The sequence below is a fragment of the Nesoenas mayeri genome, assembly GCF_963082525.1.
Source record: "Nesoenas mayeri genome assembly, chromosome: 2".
Lineage (NCBI taxonomy): Eukaryota > Metazoa > Chordata > Aves > Columbiformes > Columbidae > Nesoenas > Nesoenas mayeri.
Genome location: NC_137543.1, coordinates 31,131,546 through 31,153,098, shown reverse-complemented (window position 1 = coordinate 31,153,098; position 21,553 = coordinate 31,131,546). Strand labels below are relative to the sequence as shown.

At 40.9% G+C, this 21,553-nt stretch overlaps 1 protein-coding gene across 1 annotated transcript; it reads left to right on the top strand.

Moving 5' to 3' along the window:
- Positions 1 to 3,179: 3,179 nt before the first annotated feature.
- On the top strand, positions 3,180 to 7,767 carry LOC308038146 (fatty acid-binding protein 5; the record flags this gene model as incomplete). The annotated part of the gene is made up of 4 exons (XM_080340434.1): positions 3,180 to 3,255; positions 6,281 to 6,453; positions 7,442 to 7,546; positions 7,654 to 7,767. 4 exons carry the CDS (start codon positions 3,180 to 3,182, stop codon positions 7,702 to 7,704), a joined length of 405 nt encoding a protein of 134 aa, XP_080196560.1. The 3' UTR covers positions 7,705 to 7,767.
- Positions 7,768 to 21,553: the final 13,786 nt, after the last annotated feature.

Genomic DNA, 21,553 nt, shown 5'->3' with positions numbered 1-21,553 from the left:
CTGTGGCTACGTGCTTTCCGTGCAGATAATTTTCACGGAAAAATTTACACTCTCATTGTAAATGTTATTCTTTTTTTTTAGACAATATATAGTTTAACGTGAAAGAAACTTCATAGACCTTTAGCTGTATGTGCTGAAGGAGTAATATATGGCACAGGAATTGAATGCTTTTGGTATGAATAGATGTATTTGCTGCTTCTGTTTGGGTACATCAAGAGAGGAGACTACAGACACAAAACATGTCTGACCGTGATGTCAGCCTCAAACCAGACAAGAACTGGGATTTATGGAGACAGAGCCCCATGGCCCAAGCATTTCTGAATATCTGACCATTTTATTTTGACTCCCAAAGTAGGGAGCTGCATTCCCTCACCTTTTAAATATTTGAGCAACATATATACTGTACTGTCTTAGTAAAAAACAACACATATTTAGTAGCCCAGTTCACTTGTACCTTACCCAGAAGGATATGTCTCTGGTCCTTCTAGTTACTTTATTTGCCATGTGAGATACTACAAATTTCAACACTATCCTGTTTCAAAGAAGTTTTGAGATGTGGCACTGATGTTATTAGAGCCAGTAATCTATGTCACAGGATTAATTTGAAAAACACTAGATTTTTGTAAAAATTCAGGGAGATTTTTCACTGCATCCTAACACTCTGCGTTTCAGAAAAGAAAGATAAGATTCTCTTTTATTATTATATCTGATATGAATTTGCATGCCTAGACTTGAAACATTTGTAGGGGGAATAAATCAAAACAAATGACTTGTGGGAGGATTCAAAACTATACCAGCAGTCTGCACAGGTAAGTAGCTGGATCTCCTTGTACTTCAGATCCAGGAATACTGTTTCACCACTAGATGGAAATAGTGGATTTTACATCTGCTGCATTATCAGCACTCATACCTGAATTAGCATAAGCCATCTGCAGTCAGGACTGCAGAAATGTGGATCTGAAATTCTTTACTAGCATACATGAAACAAAGCCAAGATTTGTATTTCTAGAAAATATTCTTGATTTACAAGACTGAAGACTTCCCAATTCCTGAAGGATGATTCTGTTTGGTTTCATCCTTAATCTAATTGCTTTTCATTTATCCTTTCTGTAAGCAACCAGAAAAGAACTGGAAGACAGACAGCATTCTGGTTCTACTACCATGAATTAAGTAGTTAACGTCAGCCTGATTTTAAACGTACTCCAAAGTCTCTTGAGCAATACCCAAAAAAAAAGAAAGTGGAAGGAAGTTGAAAGTCTTGTGTTTCCATGTGCCTACTTAATGACCAAAAAAACCAACATGACTTGCTGCCTTATGAGCAGACGCTATAATGCTGTTTGCATATTAAAAGCAAACATATAGTCAGAGAAGTGGAAGGTAATTAAAGGCAGCTCAGTAGGGAAGGATAGTTAAACAGAATGACTTTTAAAAAAATCTCAATTGAAAAATGAGCTGATTACCTAGTGTATGACAAATCTGACCTTTTCCAGAAAGTACTGAACCTTCAGGAAATTCAGTTTAGCTCTAAGTTGCATCACTGCAAAGCATAAGTGGAAGTGTTCGCCTTGCATCAAAATATTTGGATTCACAGCAGCTTCTCATGTTGTGAAATGCTGGAACCACCCCGGAGACCTTGCTGCCTTAATCTCAAACTCCTCCACTGAAGTACTAGCAGAGAAATGTAGCCATAGCTACTCCATCAAAAACTCCTGGCATTAGGTGTGTCTTCAGATTATTTTTTTCTTGTCAGCAGAAAGTAGCTCTGGGTTTCATCCATTCTGACATAAGGCAAAAAGAGGCAGACATTGGCATAAACCTGATGGTGGAACAAATCTTGAGGGTAAGTCAGAATGGAGATTTCTGTTGTGACTTAGAAATAGCGGCTTTCTCACAGAATATGACAGTATATTTCAGCTCACCTGACAGAATTTGACAAAAGATTGGCTTGACCTTCACAGGTCCTGGTAACAGCATATGTTTTATGATGTTACTTCCGAGCCAGTGTGCAGCAACAGCAACTGCTGTCTTTTCCTATCAGAAGTGGGAATTAGGGGATCACGGTTCATTGGGGACTAAAACCAAGGTACCAAATCCGCATTTTTCCAGTGCTAAAGCTTGAGCTTGCGTTTCTGCTTTGATTTTTCCTCTGTACAGCAAGTACCTGCGTTTGTTCTGTCTTCTGATTGATCTTGTTTGCTACCTGATCACAGTGTGCATGCAAAAGGTTTGCTGACATGTCAGCAGCAAGCTACAGACTACTGTAGTTCATGTGTAGTAACGTGCTACACCAGCAGGACTTCTGGGGATGGTGGGAGGACCTCTAATCAAACCCAATAAACTGTTTTGGAATGTTGGTTCCATATTGCTCTGTCCCAGTGCCATATGATCGCAGAATCACAGAATGTTAGAGATTGGAAGGGACCTCGAAAGATCATCTAGTCCAATCCCCCTGCCGGAGCAGGAACACCCAGATGAGGTTACACAGAAAGGCGTCCAGGTGGGTTTTGAATGTCCCCAGAGAAGGAGACTCCACAGCCTCCCTGGGCAGCCTGTTCCAGTGCTCTGTTACCTTCACTGTGAAGAAGCTTCTCAAATTTAAATGTAACCTCCTGTGTTCCAATTTATACCCATGATGCCTGATGCTTACTCATTCCTGAATTATCCATAAAAAGCAACATTCATAATAAATGACATGATTTAGGTTTCAGTGCCCCAGACTGCAAAATATATCCCGGAGTCAAAATCCTGGAGAGGGGTTTTCCACCCAGAATCCTGGAGATGGGTTTTGGACCCCACGAGTGTTTCTGTCCAAAGAAGCGTTAAGGCTCCCACATCTCTGGCAGGATGGCTCTGACAGTGTCCCACCGGGACGGGCTGTAGACACCTTGTGTGTGTGTGTGCGTGCGTGTGTGTGTGTGTGTGTGTGTGTGTGTGTGTGTGTGTACGGGCAGAGGGCGGGCAGCAGCGCGGCGTGCCCACTCTTGCCGCCGCCGCGGGCGGGACTCGCCGGGCGGGGGCTCGGCGGGGAAGGGGCCGGGGCGCGGCGGGCGCCCCATTGGCTCTCTCCGGCAGCACATGTCGCCGGCCACGCTATAAAGGCGGCTGCGGCCCCACTGAAGCCCGTCCTCCTGCCTCCGCGCTTTCCCAGGGACACCGCCAGCCTCAGCCCCAGCGCCGCCATGGCCGTGGATGCGTTTTTAGGCAAATGGTGCCTCGTCTCCAGCGAGGGCTTCGAGGAGTATATGAAGGAGCTGGGTAAGCAGACGGCGGCTCTCCGCCCCGGGTTGTGGGGGATGCTGCCCCCGGCGCCGCCGCCGCCGGGACGTGCTGTCGCCGTCGGCCGGTGAGGCTCTGTCCAAGGTCCGCGGCGGGCGCGGCCCCGGAGCCGGGCCTGGCCGTGAGCTGCGGGGCGCGGCTGCGAGGGTGATCACAGAATCACGGAATGTTAGGGATTGGAAGGGACCTCGAAAGATCATCTAGTCCGATCCCCCTGCCGGAGCAGGAACACCTAGATGAGGCTTCATAGGAATGTACACAGGGTGATGCCGCGGTGCTCCGGGCTGCGGCACTGGGGGCTCCGCGCCCTCTCGGCGCCGGGGAGGGAGCGCCGGCCGGGAGCAGACCCTTCCCCCGGAGTAGCTGCCGCCTCCTGCTCCGCGTCCTAAAGATGTCGGCGACCCTTTTTGCACCGTAATTGCTGGGATGCAGGTGCCAGTACCAGCCGGCACATTCCCACCGCCCCGTGCTGCGCCGTCGCTGTTGCCCAGCCGGCCCCTCCCGCCGGTAGCACCACGGATTATCAGCCGGTGCCAGCAGCCCGGCTGCGATTAAGTCAGTCTGCTCCTCCCTCTCGGGTGATGCCCCGGGCGGGGAGCCGGGGCAGCCCGGGGCGGTGGGACCGGCGCGGTGGAGCCGGGTCGGCGCTGCCACGGCTGGGTGAGGCCGGCGCGGATGATGGAGGCTGCACAGCGGTGTTGCTGGCAGGGCTGAGCCGGGCTCACACCGCCCGGGGCCGCCACACACAGACCTGCTGACCTGGGCTGCTTTCCCGGGAAGTCACCTTGGGTGTCTCCTCACGAGAAAGCCAGATTGGATCAACTGCCCGTGGGTAACTGACAGCTGGCTGCATCGCCAGAGGCTGTTTGTATCCTCCCGTGGGTACCACCCTTATGTCAGGGTTGTTATCCCCACGTCCAGGTTGCCCTAGATTTTGTTACACAGAATTACTGAATCAAGAACAGACCTAACACCAGAAGCCTCCTCTGCAAGCTCAGATTTACCACCTGAGCACCCTGGCCAACAGGTGACAGACACTTTGCAATGTCCGTGTAGCCCAGGAGCTATTATGTTTTTGCAATTTACTCCTTGCTGAAAGCTAGGATACTTTTTGGTAGATGGAGGATGTGGCCTTGAATGTCTTTGGAGGGAGGGGAGGAAGGAATTTAGGTCTTGTGCTCTTCATGTAAAATACAAAAGGCATCACTGCATTTACACTCTGCAGACAGTGGTGGCTGTAATTTCATTTTGTGCATGGCCTCTCAATATGTAATAGCTATGATGTGAGAAAGCCTACTAGACTGAACCTCTCTGGAGACTTTGGTGGAGGAAATTAAAGAATTTTAAGTTCAGTTCAGCCATGGATTAGGATGCTGTGGTGCTAGGCATGTGTCAAGTCGCAACTTCAAAGTAGAAATTAAATGCTGCAACTGCAGAGCACCTCCCATGTGTAGGCAGCAAGAGAGTGTTGTTTGTTTGTTTTTAGATGACAATGTTAAACCAGTCATGTTTCCTTTTTACAATTACAATTTAGGCGATTATATCTACTCCAAGTCACATTTTAGGAGGCAGTCCTTTTTTTGGATCTCACCCTTGCTGACTACTTAGGAAACTTTCTGCCTTTGATCCTATTGATGCACCATAAATGAGATTCTGCAGATTCTGCTCAGTCTGTATAAAATCACTCGAGGACAAAGAAGTTTGAATTTTACCCCTTGCCATATGGAAAACATAAGCAGCTTGTCTCTGTTTAGTTGGATCCCAAGGCATAGCTGATCAGATAACTCCCTGATTATTATGGACCACTCAACAACAAAGGGGTGGGTGGGGGCTCATGGTGACAAAAATTTCCAGTTCTTCTCAGAAAAGCTGGACTGAGTAGAACTGTTTTTTCACTCTGCAGTCTCAAACTTAAGACTCAGTCCTGGAATCTCAGTTGAGTCTGGACAAGCGGCACCTGGGAAGTAGTTTGTTATTTCCACCAAAGGAAATATTTTCCAAGGAAACTGTAATCTTTGCTCTGTGGATTCAGCCCTCACCCACGTGCCCTGTACACTGCAGGGGAGAGCTGTGCTGTTACCTGACATGTTCCACCTACGCCAGCTGCAGAGCCCAGACACTCACTGACTTGGCGACACTTTCTGCTTGGTTTGGTTGCTTATCAGTTCTTGGTTCAGATCTGTACTTTCCAGTTTGGTGGATTCTCATTTGTTGCTTGACCACCCTTGTATTCATGTCTTCATCCTTCAGGTCAAAAACACTCAAGGTCAAAAAGACCACTCAAACAGTGCACACAGGGGCTGAGGCAGGGTGAATCTTTTTTGCTGAAGAGTTTTGAGGGCTGCTGTCTCTAGATGATGAATTTTCAGCCTTTCACAAAGCTCTTTTCTCTCACAGTCCTTTTATTTTTGCGTGTGTGTATGTGTATAAGTTGTCCGTGAGCACTATTTTGGGCGATAGCATTTTTCTGATTCACAGGTCTATACTTTGGGTACAGGATATAGAAAATGAACTTATATTAAAAATTGCATATTTGCGATTGTGTACAGAGTGATGGAAGAGTATTTCTTGATTAAGTTGAAATAGATATGCAGGTGGATTAATCTGTCAATTAAAAAACATCTGTAGAATTTTTAAAGTGTTCAGAACTTAATGGGAATAATTTTATGTTAGTTTAAGCTTTTATGTTTGTTTTACTGTTTATTGTTTGTTTCTGTTTGTAAAAATTCAGTGCTGAGTTTTGGGAATTCTGGGAGTCCTCTAGAGGGCAAAATAGATTTAACTTCAGTTCTCTGAGGAAGAATCACCCCAGCAAATAAGCTTTTTTCCTTCCTCATCAGTGGATAATTTAAAACAACCTCTTTCTCTGTGGCTCTTGAGCTTTCGTTCTCAAGTGTACTTAAGTGCCTAATTAGATGGGAATGAGGTATTTGAATTCTTGTGTGGCCCTAAGCCTTAGGGTTTTTATCTGACTTTGTGACACTCTGTGCCTTTCGCCTTGCAGGTGTGGGTATGGCCATGAGAAAAATGGGAAGCATGGCCAAACCAGATGTGTACATTACTAAGGATGGGGATGCAGTCACTGTAAAAACAGAAAGCACCTTCAAAACTTCACAGTTCAGCTTCAAGATTGGTGAGAAATTTGAGGAAAATACATTAGATGGCAGGAAAACTCAGGTCAGTATATTAGACTTTCCTTTGAAAAAGCACAATTCTTTTGGTGTTTTACAGATGCAGACACTATCTAAAAACAATTTTTGTCATCCACACTAACAATGCTTTATCTGATGAACAGCTATCTCTGTTTCATTGAAACTTTTTTTTTTTCCTTTTGTGGATTAAAGCCACTTCCAAAGCAGAAGAAAAATGCTGAAGTGAATGATGTCTTGTGTATTCAGTTGTTTTCAATTTGTAGCAGAAGTGTTGTGTTAGTAAAACTAACAGACCTCTAAATCCCTGTGGAAGCCAAATGTCACTTCATTTGTAGCCTGTGGAAAAAATCCCATTGATGTTTAATCAGAGGCAGTTCAGCCCTAGGGTTAACCTTTCCACTCAGCCTCGTATTCACATAACAAGGGAGCCTGGTTCAGTGTGCAGTGGGATAACAGACACACAAGGCACACATGTGAATCACAGTCCCTAATCTCCAGTTTTAGAAGGCAAAGAGCTTCTCCCTGCACCAAGCAGGGAGAATATCAGTCAATACGGAGGTTAAACACAAAGAAACCCTCAAATATGTCTCTCTCATTTCCTTGTGTGAGCGGTCTCTGTGTATCACTCCCCCCAACCAGCCACACACTGGCAATTCATCTATTCTTGCAAGATCAGATAAAAGTTACACAAAAGCTCAAAGCTCAAGTACAAAGAGGTGAACAGAAAACATCCTGTGCTCTTGTTAATGGAAATAATGCATGCTGTCTGACCGTCAGGTCTGCCTGATGATGCAGGAATGTGTCAGAGCAGTGAGTGAACATGTGGTGAGGTAATGCAAGAAGAGGATCAATAAAACATTTAAGATAATACCCTGGCTTTGTAGAAGTCAATGGCAAAATTACTATTGAGTGAGCTGCAGTGGGAGTTTTTCCTGTAGAATAAGGTGTTGGAAAGCCTTGGCCTCCATTAAATGTCGTGGGTAAAATATTGATGTTTGGATTCTTTTTTTCAGACTCTTGTCAGCCTAAAAGATGATGGGTCATTGGTTCAGGAGCAGGAATGGGATGGCAAGAAGACCATAATAACACGGAAACTAGTGAATGGACAATTGGTGGTGGTAAGTTCCGTCCAGTAGCCTGTAGCCTGAAAAGTAGCTCCAAAAAATCTTTTTCCTCATAGTCTGTACTGAGGCAAAATTACTAAATCCATCTCTTTATCTTCTAGGAATGTGACATGAATGGCGTCAAGTGTGTTAGAGTCTACCAGAAAGCATGAGGACGTGTTCGTGTTCAATATGAACTTGCTACAAACAACTCAGTTCAATGGACAGAGCTCCTTTACACTCCATATTTTCCTTTTCCCTGTTTTCTAGTATTTCAATGGACTGAGTAGCTGAGTGCAATCCTTTTTAAAAGCCGTGGTGTAACTATTATGTAACTATTCTGAACTTATGAGGCCATTAAATAAAGTTGTCAAATGTATGGAGTGGAAATGTTGTTACTATAGTGGAACTTTAAAGTGAGGTTTTACAGAAACTCAGTTTAGTTTTAGGCTCTACTGCAAACTGCCTTCCATTCAAGGTAATGCGATACATGGCAATGAAAAATTAATAGCAAGCTGGATTTTGACCAGCATCCTTAATTGCTAAGGCAGTAATATCTGGAATAGAAAAAAAATGGTCAGAGTTCTGGTTCTAGAGTTATTTTTAACTTGCATGTTACAAAGTAAATATAATTGGGTGGGTATAAATAAGAGAGAAACTTTATTGGTATTTAAGTAGGGGAATGTGTTTTCAGGAGCTGGTTTCTTTTTCTTTGTGTTTCAAACCCACAGATTTCTTATTTGGAAAAATATATACTGGTGAGCCAGTGCACATGATAAACTTAAGCAAACATGTACATGCTTTGCTGAAAGAAAGCCTTATTTTGAGAAGATTCTTTGTTTTCATAGCAGAATTCTTGTTTCCTGTCTAGTAACATTCTAAAAATTCTTAACCAAAATTGCTGAAATACTGCCTAAAACTTAAAGCCTCATTTTATTTTGTTTTATTTTGTTTTTAAACTAGCTTGAAACACCTACAAATTGAGTTTATATGCTTTAAAGTGCCATAATAAATAATCAGAAATATAAGTGTCTTGAGTATTTCTTTTACACTGTCTGGGAAATGAGCCTATGATGTTGTTATTCTTCTGAAGAGATGTCAGATCAGACAAAATTAAAAAGGTTTAAGTGAATTTCTGTCACACCCGATAAATATATCCTAAAAGTGAAACTGTTTGGCAACAGATGAGGGGGAGATTTCTATCAAATTCAGTAGCATGGGGGATGATGCTGTCGCACTCTTCCAGTTTGCAGCATCAGTCGCTACAGAATCTGTTGCTACTTCAACTCTATTGATATTTTAGCTGCTCAGTGCATGTATCGTATTATTGAACTTACCCTTAATAACAGAAAAGTCTGTTCTTTATGTTCATCCTACTAAACATGTAAAATGACTTGTCCCATAATTTTGCACCATTTATAATTTTCATGATTTCCTGAGTGTTTATGAAGAATTACAGCTGGAACATACTTCTTGTGTTGGTGGTTGTTTGGGTTTGTTTGTTTGTTTTGCAATCTGTATGAAAGTGTTTTTCCTGGCCCCTAACGTCGCCTTTTTTGTGTTGGCCAATCTTCGTATCACTTTCATTTAGTATTTTTCCTGAATCTAATGTGAACCTTGAAGATCTACACAGTTTTCTTGTACATGATATTAGAAACAGGGTGGTGTGTGTGTTTGTTTGTTATAGGGGAGAGAATCTCCCCATAGAAAAAAAACAGAGAAAACAAACTGATCTGATGAGGAACCTGATAAGTTTATGATCAGAAATACACTGAATAGTAGCAGGAGAATGAGTTGAACAATCCATGGCATGATACGGAAATCCTTCCTCTCTCCTAAAAGAAACAACATTACTGTTATAAGTGGGACATTTTGCCTTCTTTGTGGTCACTGGTGTATCACTTACTGCTGTGTGTTTACTCTTCTGATACTGGGTAGTGTTAATTGTTTGTCTCTCATTTGAATGGAAAAAGATTCCAATGTCTTTTATAGGATATCTGTTTTGATTACAATGAGATCACTTCTTGTAAAACTCAAGGCAGAAGAGTATCTTCTTAGAGCAATTTCCTTTAGAAACAAGGCTTATAAACTTTGGTATGTGTGATCTCTGATTTCAGCTACATGTGAAGCAGAGGCTAAAAGTCCCAAAGATAATTATTCTTTCACAAATGTAATGAAAATAGTCAGCCTGATGAAGGAGATAGACCATTAAAGTGCCTTGATGATGGAAAGACTGCACATGGAAGTGACACACTGACATTAAATGGAAGGAAAACATTATAAGCCATCTTGGCACATGTAAAAAGTTATCTTAAACACAAAAATTGACCAACGGTAAGACGCAGATCAACAGGAAACTGGAATTCTTTAGAGCTAAATCTCCAGAACTACTAAGGCTCACATATTTATTTGCTTTATTTTGATGTTAGCTTCAACCGAATGTTGCTGGTATCCTCAATGTAAGTGTACGGTGACCCAGAGCTACCACATATGCAATCTGTTTATGTTAGATTAGACCACATACTTAAAAAGACAATTGTTTTATAGCACTGCAAGCCAAGATTTATGATGCCCAACACTTGAAAATAGAATTAGTTTCCAAATTCCTTCTGTTTGTTATTATATAAACTAAAAGTTTTACTCTTCACCAAGTGTATATACACAAGGTTCTCAACAGTGTAAAATGACCAATTGTCCTGAGATTTGAAGAACTCTCTGTAGTTTAACATATCACATAATATAGTGGAAAGTAAGACTTCAAAAACAACTGAAAAAGAAGAAAATATGCATTATCCAGACAGGACTGCTTGCTTTATAATGCTGCAGAATTATGAAGTAAGGGGACAAGTTTTGTTGTGACATTTTAATGCATGTTTTTGAAAAAAATTTTGGAGGGATCAAAGAACCATGTTCAGCAAACTGAAGGTGCAAGTAAAACTTGATCAAAGAACAGCAGCTTCCATATCCATTCCAACACATGTTCATTTAAAGTCATGAGCAGTGACCAATTTATATCTTTATAAAGACCTCTCTCTTCTCAAATGGTGTAGTTCTGCTGTTTACACAGAAGAGGGGGTATGGGGTTCTGTTTGTTTGTTTGTTTGGGGCATGTTGCTGTTGGTTTGGTTTTTTGTTTGTTTCGATGATGAATTGGAGTAAAGGAGTAGAAAATGAAGTTGTTTAGCAATTTAGATCTGATATTCTACCACATTAGGGAAATGTCTCATCTGAGCTTTCCAGGAACACTAATGAAATGGCAACATGCTTTGGGGAGAGCGTACTGGCTCTATACAATGTTCAGACTATCAAAGATTTTCCTGTTATGGTTTGGTTATATGATTTATTTCTACATTGTTATCCCACTCTGCCTGCACTCTCTGCAATTAATACTGGCTTTTCCTCTTCCTCTCCCTTCCCTACCTCATGCATGCACTTCAGATCAAAGTTTTTTATAAAACAAAGTCAGTTATGGGAAATCTCTCATTTTTCTGAGGTTATGGTCCCACTGTTAGCTGTCAGCAGTCCTAAAAAAAGGGCAGTGATTGTTTCTTCAAGGGTAGAGGTCAAGTGTAGAGAGATAGTTTTGCTCTGTCAGTGGCTACTTGGGTAATATTAACTGTGAGACACAAACATACAAAATGAAAACGAATCATCGAATAAGCACTCTTTTTTTTTTTTTTTTTTTTTCTTTTCCAGGTTAGAACATAAAAATCTAGTATTGTTGATTCTAGTGAGTACAAACAATAAACAAACGTATCTACTTCTATAAAGCAGTCCATTCAAAGTATCTTATTAAAGTCAGATACTGAAAATAAGTGTCCTATAAGGATTTTTCAGGTTGTCAAGGGGCCTTGGCCACGAGAGTTCCCCCGTTCCCTGCCCAAGAGCCCGGGAGCCCCATTTCAGCTCAGCCTGGGGCATCAGTCCATGCCTGAGCTGGTTGTCAGAGGGCCAGTCCCCAGCTTAGATTTCTGCAGATTTCATGCAAAACTTCTTGAGTCAAACTCATTTCTATGAAGGACTTGCCTTCTAAAGGTCTTATATTCTACTCACTTTTTTTTTTTTCTACAAAAACAAGAGCAATAGTGCAAGCCAGCACCAATCAAACCTTTGTTGTTGGCTCCTTCCTTGCCCGAGTACGTACTAACACAATGAATGGATCAGAAACCCTTTGCACTGCCTTGATCATTTGTGTTTGTAGGGGAAAAAATCCCACACAGTGTGCTAGTGGGTGGGAGCAAGTTAACATATATGAATTATTCTTTGATGCCTCATTTCAGTCCCATTGTTCAGACCTGGGAGGCTTTAGCACTATTTTCATAGGTTTTGGAGACAATCCAGCATCTGTGTAAACACATTTGTGTCCCATGGTTCTCCTTCCAGCTTTGGCTTTTCAACACTTGTATATCAAATTAAGATTTTGTTGATACTTCCCAGAATGGTTTTACTTCATACTATTATTTCAGAGGAAAAGGAAACACTATTAGAGACCCCGCTCCCAAGAGTGAATTTGGCTTCCTTTCCAGCAAAAACATTTCAATCAATTCCCTCTACCAGATTATCTTAATTATATTCTGGAGATATTTACAGCTGAAGTCCATTATAGTTTCAGAAGAAATGTAGAGTTTCAGCAATAAGTGCAATCCAGAATCAGATAATGTCCTGCAAAAATCTACTGAATCCCAATATTATAGTTCAAACTTCAAATAAATGACACATTTTTCATTAATCACAGATGTACACTTCGAAGTGAAACACCAGAAGATGTATATCCCACTCTGAGGACCATGCATACTACTTATCTAGGACTGGGCATTTGGTCCCTCACACGTAGCATCTGGTTCCCTTTGGAATTCATGCTTGAAATCAGTGAATCTACCTTCAGAAAAGGCATGAGCTAAGGATGCAGGTCAGCTCACTGTGCAGTGCAAGTATCCAACAGAAAATCAAGGGGCTCAGTATCATTTTCAGGGTGGGCTGGTGGCTCATTGCTGCTGCACACCCCAGTGACATTCTCACTCTATGTCTTGATGTCTCCTGGGGCCACGAGGTATAGTCCTCTATGGTGACCAGCAAATTTGAAATCAAATATGACCTCAACAGCAACCTTGAACTGAGACCAGACAGTCCATGAGAGGGAGTTTCTGGAAATTCTTGGAGTACAAGGGTTCTTCGGGTATGTGGAAAGTTGAGCTGAAGGAAACTCAGACCAACTCCTTGCTCTAGAAATTACAGCCAGGCCTTTTTATGGCTTTGAAATTTAATTCCATGAGTAGTCCAGTGAAGCAGAGGGATAGGAATTATTCCTATTCTATTGCAGAGTGCAATTAAAGCAAAATATCACTAGTATTTACCCTTTCCAAAATGTGTAAAGCAGTAACTGATACTGGGATTTGCTTTCTGTGCTTTCTGTTGTCTCATCTCCACTCATTCTCCTAAACCACCTTGCTTTCTACAGGCTCAATTGCATATAAATGAAGTTCAGAAAATGGGATGTTTCTATATTTTACTTTTTTTTTTTCCTCTTGGTGAGATGCAGAGTGAAAATTCAAGCTGCACATCTTTATCAGGGGCATTGTTTGAATAATCCTATTCTTTCTGAACAGTTCATGGAGTATGATTCCTCTGTTTAACCAGCTTAACCGGTGGCTGCTTTTCTGAAAATTGCAACGGAAGACAGGAAACCAACCAATTGAAACAGAAATCATAGATGCCTGAGTGCCTTAACATCCTCAGTTCCCTTTCCCCTTGTCATGCACAACACAGTTCATGCTTATCTCAGCCTACACATTATCCCTCTAGATGTTCCCTTTCTTCATAAAGATTCTTCTTCTTTTTTTTTCTATTACGTTTAAAATTATCAGGTCTCTTGGATTCAGATTCTGAGCACCCAGCTGGTGTGATTACTGGAACAGGGATTAAGAAAGATTAGAATAAATGTAGCTGCATCTTGTCTTTCTCTCTCCCTCTTTTTTTTTTTTTTTCCCTTCCCCCACACTGTTTGTTTTTCAGCACTGAGGGAATGAAGAAAGCCAAGTACACAGCTTTTCTCCCTAACTACATGCAATGTTATCCATGGCAACCAACTTGAAAGCCTGATTTTAAAGCAGTATATGTCTAAGCTATATTAGCCCCAGATTTATCTCATCCCACATGTATTTGTTCACATGCTTGAGCTGAAATGGTTTTAAGCAGAATTTTTTCCAGTATTTAATCAGTATATCCCTGACCCAGGAAAGTAGATATGTGCCTTCCCAAAAAGCAATTCTCTGCTGGATAGAGTTTTTTTAATAGTGACAGTGTTATTATTTTCTGAATGTGATTTATGATAATCAGATAAGTAAACAATCTGAAAAGATCTCTTTCTTTGTCTGTCAGCTAGAGCTCCACAGACCTGGAACAAGTTTGATCATATCTGGATAGAACTGGAACTCAGGTTTCAAGATGGAACTTGAAAGTTTGTAGCTCAATTTGCACTGGTTTCTGTCTTGTTGCTAGCTTAATTTACAGAGTTCTTAGATTTTCCCTCATAATCTGTATCTTTTGCCAGTAAGTTACTCTCATCTGTCATATATACATTGCTTTAGAAAGTTAGTCAATTACATCCTTCCCTTTTGGTCAGTGTTTAAGACACAATTTGTAAAAGCTTCTCAACTTGTTTTTCCTCATTTGATCTGTAGAGGAGAGGGAAGGAACAATTCAAGTTAAACATATTGTTGTAGTATGTCCAAAATAATAGCTCTGGGAATATATGTCTCTCCAGATAAGTTTTGCTGTTAAAGAAAACACAAATCTGAAACATTATCTATCCTTGGATCGTAAAGTGTACCAGACCCTGTGTACCAGACCCTGTACTTATAAAACCTTAGACAAAGTTCTGCAAACTCAAGTCATCAGCCACAGCTCCTATTCATGTAGATGGTGACTGATTTGGGACTGGCTGGACATGCCTCCTTGTGAGTAAAAGCACCGTTTGTGTGAGAGGTTGTCCAGATGTCTACTGGAATTTGCCCTTTTCCCAGCTGATAACTCTTTTTGTCAGCTGTCTTTGTTCCACTGTGATCAACCATTTTCTTAAACATAAAATCCAAATTTGTCTCTGGTTCTGTTGTACTCACAGCTTTAAATTTCAGGACATGCATGGCACTTTTCCGTAATTTCTTCTATAGATTTTACTAGGGAGGTAACCACTTCTTTGAGGCTGAAAGATACTGAGCTGAATTTCTGAGCTGTAGTCCTGTGAAGATCAAGAGCTAAGCGCATTTATTACAGAGGCACTGATGGTATCTTATGAAGCGACAGCTTTTTATATCAATGGAAAGCCTTGCATTACTTCATTACTGGATCAGGCTTTAATAACTGAAAGGTAATAGACACCAAAAATGAATGAATGATTTTAAGACATGTCACTGACTCTGTAAAGTTAGATTACAAAATTTTCTTCCTTGATGTTTATAAGACTTGTGGTGATAAAAAAGTTCACTGGGAACACAATCTGAGCAGCAAGTTAAGTTTGATTTATTAATACATTTATTTATTGATTCTGATAGTTGATGTGGCTAATATCTACAACACAAAGGAGAGATCACCATTGCTGGGATGTTTTTATTATGCTCTCACTGTCTTAATCTTGAAATAAAACCCAAGAGTAATGTGTGGAACTGAGTAGAGAATGAAATATATTGAATTCTTGTGGTGTTATTCTTGTTTATTTACATTATCATAGAGAAAATATTTCCCTTACGTGGTTTATTGGCCTTGAATAGTATCAACAGATTTTAGTAGGAAGGATATTCGATTGCATCTTAAAATAACATTTCACTGTTAACTTCATCAATATTGTGATGACATATAATCAAGAAAAAACCCACAATGTTTAGGATCCAGTGTAATTTTTTTAGTTTAATGCTTATTGGGATATCTTTTGGAGAAAACACCAATAAAACGTGTTGTACAATATTGTCAATCATGCCTGTACAGTTATTTCTTATTGCTGAAGAGAAGGTAGTAATTAGTTTTTGACTACCCTATACAATGGGGTGTTGTCCTTGCAAGTCTTTAAATTAATTTCATGTAAGCCAACTACTTACTAAGCAGACCAGCTTTCTTTGGATATTAAGTTACATCTAGTTACATCAGTGAGAAAAAGGAAAACGTGACACTATTACTGTTAGTTGTGTGGATACAACACAAATCTGGAAAAGCTACATTCACTTTTTGTATAGCGCTTACATTACCAGGGAAATTGAATTATTTTACACAAGATAACTCTCATTACTTTCCCTGTTGCTTTTGAAAGATGTGCTTGTGTGTAATTTGATGTAATTTCAGGATATAATTTGAAAATAATAGATTACATGAATAAGACTATGATTTTATTAACACAATTGCTCTTGATGCCCAAACTAAGAAGAACCACTGCAGGTTCTCTCATGTGATTTACATCTAATAGGCGCATTTCACAAGCACAATTCTTGTAGGGCAGAGCAGCATAACCTCTATTTCTATGAGTTTGCCTTTCTACCAAATAAAACTGCGCTCTTTGAGAGTTCTGATTTACCTTGGAAGTTATTGGCTCATCTAATGTCAGTGCATGATTTGGCCAACCAAGCAGTTCTCATCCAATCACAGACCCAAAAATACCCAATGGCCCCTAGAAGTAAAAAAAAATATACTTACTGTTCTTGTGCAAAAGAAAGCAATTGTGAAGAACTGGTAAGCAACCACAGCATACTTTTCTGTCCCCTCTTTATCCTTTGGTGAGGCTAGGGCTAGTATTTCACACAGTAAAAGTCGTCTTCAAAAAGAGTCTGAACTTTGCTCATGTTCTTAGCAGGAGGTTTAGGAGGCTTCTTTTTTTCCATTCTGTGACACGATGAATTTAGTGGAATTCATTCAACTTTCCTTTTTCATTAGCCCTTTAGTAGGTAATATTCCTACTTCAGTAAAAAAGGAATTTCTATACGGTTCTTTGTGGGTATTTGTGTCCTAGTTCCGTATACTAGATTTAGTGCGGATACTGAAACACAAGTTGAAAGCTGAATGCACTCAGGCACAGAGCTCAGATACAACAGTGCAACAAGTCAAAGAATTACTTTTATTCTTTCCTGGGAAGATCCGGAACTAACCCTTTTTCTAGTTTCATGTATGCTTTGTAAATTAGCTTGCTCTTTCTTACTCTACTTCTTTCTCTCTCTTTATCTTTTCCCCTTTTCCTTTCCTTTTCCCTTTTTTCTCTTTCCATTCCTTTCTCCTCCCCCCACCTTTTCCTCTATCTTTTCCTTTTTTTTTTTTTTCCATTCTTTCTTTCATTTTGACAATCCATATTTGAGATTGCAAGGGAGAGATCAAGGTGATGCTATAAGCACTGTTCTTCATTCCACTTATATCTCAAAGAAGAATATCACAGAAAAACAATATGAAGTAGAGCAGGAAGGCTCTTTCACTGGCCATTTAATTCCTCCTTCTATCCCAAAGCTGAATCAATTGTGTCTGTGCTGACCCTGAGAAACAGCAGTCAAGCTATTTTAAAAACATTTCACTAATGGAGATTCCACACCCTTCCTTAGCAATATTCTTCACATATTTAAGAAAAATGATAGGACTCTTCCATTGTTGCAGTTTGTCCCTGGCCTCTATCTCCTAAGTCGATGTAGGTGCCGATATCCCGATTGAGGTCTTTTTCTTCTTATCGTTCTCAAAAAGTGGACAATTCCTGTCTTGGCAACTCCATCTCTTAAGAATTTTTCACTCCATGGCTTTGCTTCCACCTTTCCTACAGGCTCTGCATGTCCATGTGAGACAACTCTGGCAGCTGTTCTACTCTCTGCATTGTTGACAATGAGCAGGGACTGATAAGGTCTTACTGTCAAACTGATTGTTTCTCCAGGTTCTGTTTACTCTGGGTTTATATAAGGCAGAGTATAGTTGCATTCAAGATCTATCATTGCATCATGCTGAGGCTGACCTGGTGACTGGTGGTGCTGTGCCCTATGAAGTGACCCTGCTTCTCTGCTGACCCAACAGGTCATCATTTCTCAGCTTCCTTGCAAGCCTGAGGGTTCACATGGGAAAATGGGACTATAGTACTGAGTGGAATGAATCAATCCAGTTTCCATTTTTAGCTGCAGTTATGCTGTTTAGGGTTGGCACGAAGAAACAGAGATTATTCTTCAGCAAATCCTGAATAGTTTCACTTCCACCACCAGATATATTACTTTTGCATATGAGAAATATTTACTCCTGTCTCTGATGGCACACAGCTTACACCTTGGTTACTAGAGGAGATCAGTTTTCTTCCTGCCATTGTAGAAGCAGCACTCTCACAAAATATATTTATTTCTCTTACAACTCTCTACAAAGGGACATCTAACAATGGTCTATTAGACAAGCAACTACAGCTAAGCAGTCCACGCAAAATGACCACCTGCAAAGTTTGAGAGCAGCTTCGTGGGTGACACAGGATCTTCTATTCACATACTTCTTCTAGACTTAAATCATGCAGTTACTGTGATTTGAGATTTGTCCCTTCATTGGGGACAAACCCAGCAATAGCATCTGTCAGGAGTTAGAACAGCTGTGGCACACTGTGGGGTAAGACCCATCTCACCAAACCTCCTCCAGCTGAGGTGCTTTGCTCCTGCCATGGCAGTGAAGAAGGGCAGATGTGCCCAGGAAATGCCAGGGGGCAGAGTTCGAGGAGTAAACTGCCAAGTCCTCCGCAAACATACTTTGTTGTCTTCCAGAGACATACAGTGGTGAACCAGGACACCTGAAGCCATGATGCAGTAGGAGGTACACAGCATACCCATCACCCAACAAATCTCACAGGAGTTCTGTGAATCACACCACGTACTCCAGTCCATGAGTCACACTAACTGTATCACAAGCTATGCATATGTATATATATGTCTGTGACTGCATGCTTACAAGCTGTGCTTTAATAGATCTGTTATCTAGCTGTGCAAAAATGTTTAGTTATGCAGTAAATTGTTTTTGGTTTGTGTTATCCCTGTTACATATCTTCAGACAGGCATTTTGTGTTAATGGACAACTGGATAGAAATAGGTACTCTCATTAATTAATTGTGAATACCTGTCTCTGAGAGAGTTTTGCATTATGTTGCACTCCACAGTTTCAATTTCTTTTCGAGACTGCTATAAGCCATTGGATGTTGCTATCCCTACGATCAAAATAAGTTTCCTCCCAAGAGCCTCCAACTTAGGAGGTTGTTGAGATTCTGCATGCTTTGGTCACTAGCTTGGGTAGCTGGTGAAGAGCTGTGCCCTACAACAGCAAACAGGTTGTTCCTCGCCAGGTGCAGGCTCCCAGCCAGCACAGCTTCTGCTGCCTGGTCACTGCACCTAACTATGACTCCCAACGGGCTTGCTATGCATCAGGGGTCTTGTCTTTTTACGAAGTTCATACACTTCAAGAGATCTTGTCACGGTATTAAAACAAGTTTCTTCACAGAGCAGTTCAGACCACTTAAGATCTCAGTCCACGGCTTTAGAAACAGACACATATTTTCTGTTGAATGTAGGAAAAGCCTTGGGTGATAGGACATTGTTGAAGCATCACATTTAAAGGATGACTTTGTAAAGAGCCAGCAATGAACTAGTTATAACACTTTTCTTTTTTTTTCTTTATCATGTGGAATTGCCTGAAGGAATAGTCTTGCTCCATGCCAGGTGTGCCTTTAAGTTGTTCTTTTGATGTCAGGTTGATGCCATCACTCAGCTCCTGTGCTCACCTCCTGTTTCACAAAGAGGATTTGGGCAATTGCCTGACCACCTTACCCAAACACCTATAATCACCTAATCCCACCCCACCCAGAGGTATTTCATAGAGTTGAACTTTTCCATTGCCTACGTGTTGGGCTACAAAGGGTGGCTGCCTCAGGCAGGTGTGCCACATCAGCAGGCAAAGAATTTGCCCAACTCTGTGTTTTCTCGGGTTACTGCAGCAACCATCTTCCAGTAGGTGATATTGAATCCCTCCTTCCTTTCCCCAAGACACCCACTACTTCCTTTTCCTCTAAAATGTTAGCATTTTTCTGCCAGAACCACTAGGTGTCACAAGTACTCACATCTAAACTATAAAATCCTCTAATATTATCCCAGAGACCATGATATTTTCCTCATTTTTATTGAGTGGTCCAATAATTGGGGCTTAGATTTACTGTAAATGTGGGAGCTGCTGGATGTAATGAAAAAAAACCAGATCCATCAAGCTGGTGCTTACAGAATAGGTCCATAGAGTTCCACGGCAAACAATTTAGCATACAAGAGGGTTAGGTCTGTCATTGAAGGGCCTTAATTCAGTTAACCATAGCAAACTGATAAATGGGACATGATCCGAAAGATCAACAGACTGTATCTAACGCAAGGAAATATACTGGTGAAACAGGGTGTGTAGAATTAAAAGGCAGAAAGAGCTCCACCCTGAGAAAAGCTTATGGTTAACAAACAGAACGATCATTAGGTTAAATATAGATTATTTTCAAACTAAAACTGAGTAATCAGCGCCACTAAGGAGACATATCTTCCTCTTCTTCCCACTCCTGTTGCCGTCTGTCTGTTTATAAACTAATCAATCATTCTTGCCTAGCAGTATGAGTTTTACATTAGCTGGGAGGATATATTCCCAGTTCCCCAAGGGGACCCATAGTACACCACTAGTGGACTTCACAGGATCCTGAGACATGCATCTTTTCTAAAGGTGATATTTCAGTTTTTCAAATGTTACAAAATGTATTTTTTTATTTTTTTTCCCCTTAACCCTGCAAACTCACATTTTATTATTTTATTATTTTATTTTATTTTATTTTATTTTATTTTATTTTATTTTATTTTATTTTATTTTATTTTAATTGCAGGCAGGCGTTTCCATTTCCAAGTATACTTTTTTTCCAAAAAGCACTCCTCCAGCAGTCCACCACCACACAGTACATCTACGTACATACACACTATGTGCCCTTTTGCTACTCTTCAAGGCATGGCTCAGTGCACCATCATACTGTGCACTGAACAAACAGCACAAGAGAATATCTTCTATCTAAAAGGTGGGAAACCCAAATCTTCCCATTTGAGCCCTCAGTACAGCTGAGTCCCATGGCGGCCACAGACCTTTGCAGCTTCCCAGTGACACCTGCTTACAGCAGCCGGGTCTTCAGCTGGATCAAGGCACAGGAGTGGGACGAGATGATCACAGGGAAGAATGTGGCAAAAGGGCTGCATATGAATATGAGCCGGGTGACAAACCTGCTCCTGGTATTATAAACTACAAGATCAGCCAGTATCTTGCAGCTGAAGGTGCTATGGTAGGGCAGGAGGACCTGGCTGCCCTTTATTTCTCCCCTCCCCAAACCCTGTAAGCCCCTTCTCATCCATTTCAAAAAAATTCTGTGAACTGTGTGTCAATGGCTCTATATGGCCTTGTCTGCCACATCACTGACTTAACTCTTTTAGTGTTTTAATTGGTTTGAGAGCATGAAGAGAGATGTGTGGGAGACAGGCTTGCTGAAAGGTTTTAATGCTCCCATGGGTCTGTTCTGAGCATACTCAGAAATGTGGCTTCCCTTGTTTTACATCTATTTAAAATGTCTTCTTCAAGATCAGCACAGTTTCATTCACAGAAATCTAAAATATTACATGCAGTTAGCGGCTCAATCTAATATGGTATTACTGCATGACATTCAAACAGACAGCTTTAGAAGTCTGGAGTGGCTGATTGTATTGTCATTTTAAGCTGGCAAGATGGGAACATAATGGCTTTGGGCTATACCAGATGGCGAATTTAAGCACTGAAGAGTACTGCACCACTCCTGGAATAGAATACATCACCCTGAGAGATGCAAAGACCATTCACTCCTTTTGTAAAATAATATTTCAAAGATAAAGACTGGCATCACTGTATAGCTGTGAGTTATTGCTTAATAAAACTGCATAATGCCTATTAGTCATGCCATACAGTGCACTATCAGTCAAATTAATCAGTCATGCAAGACAGCTGATTTGGTCC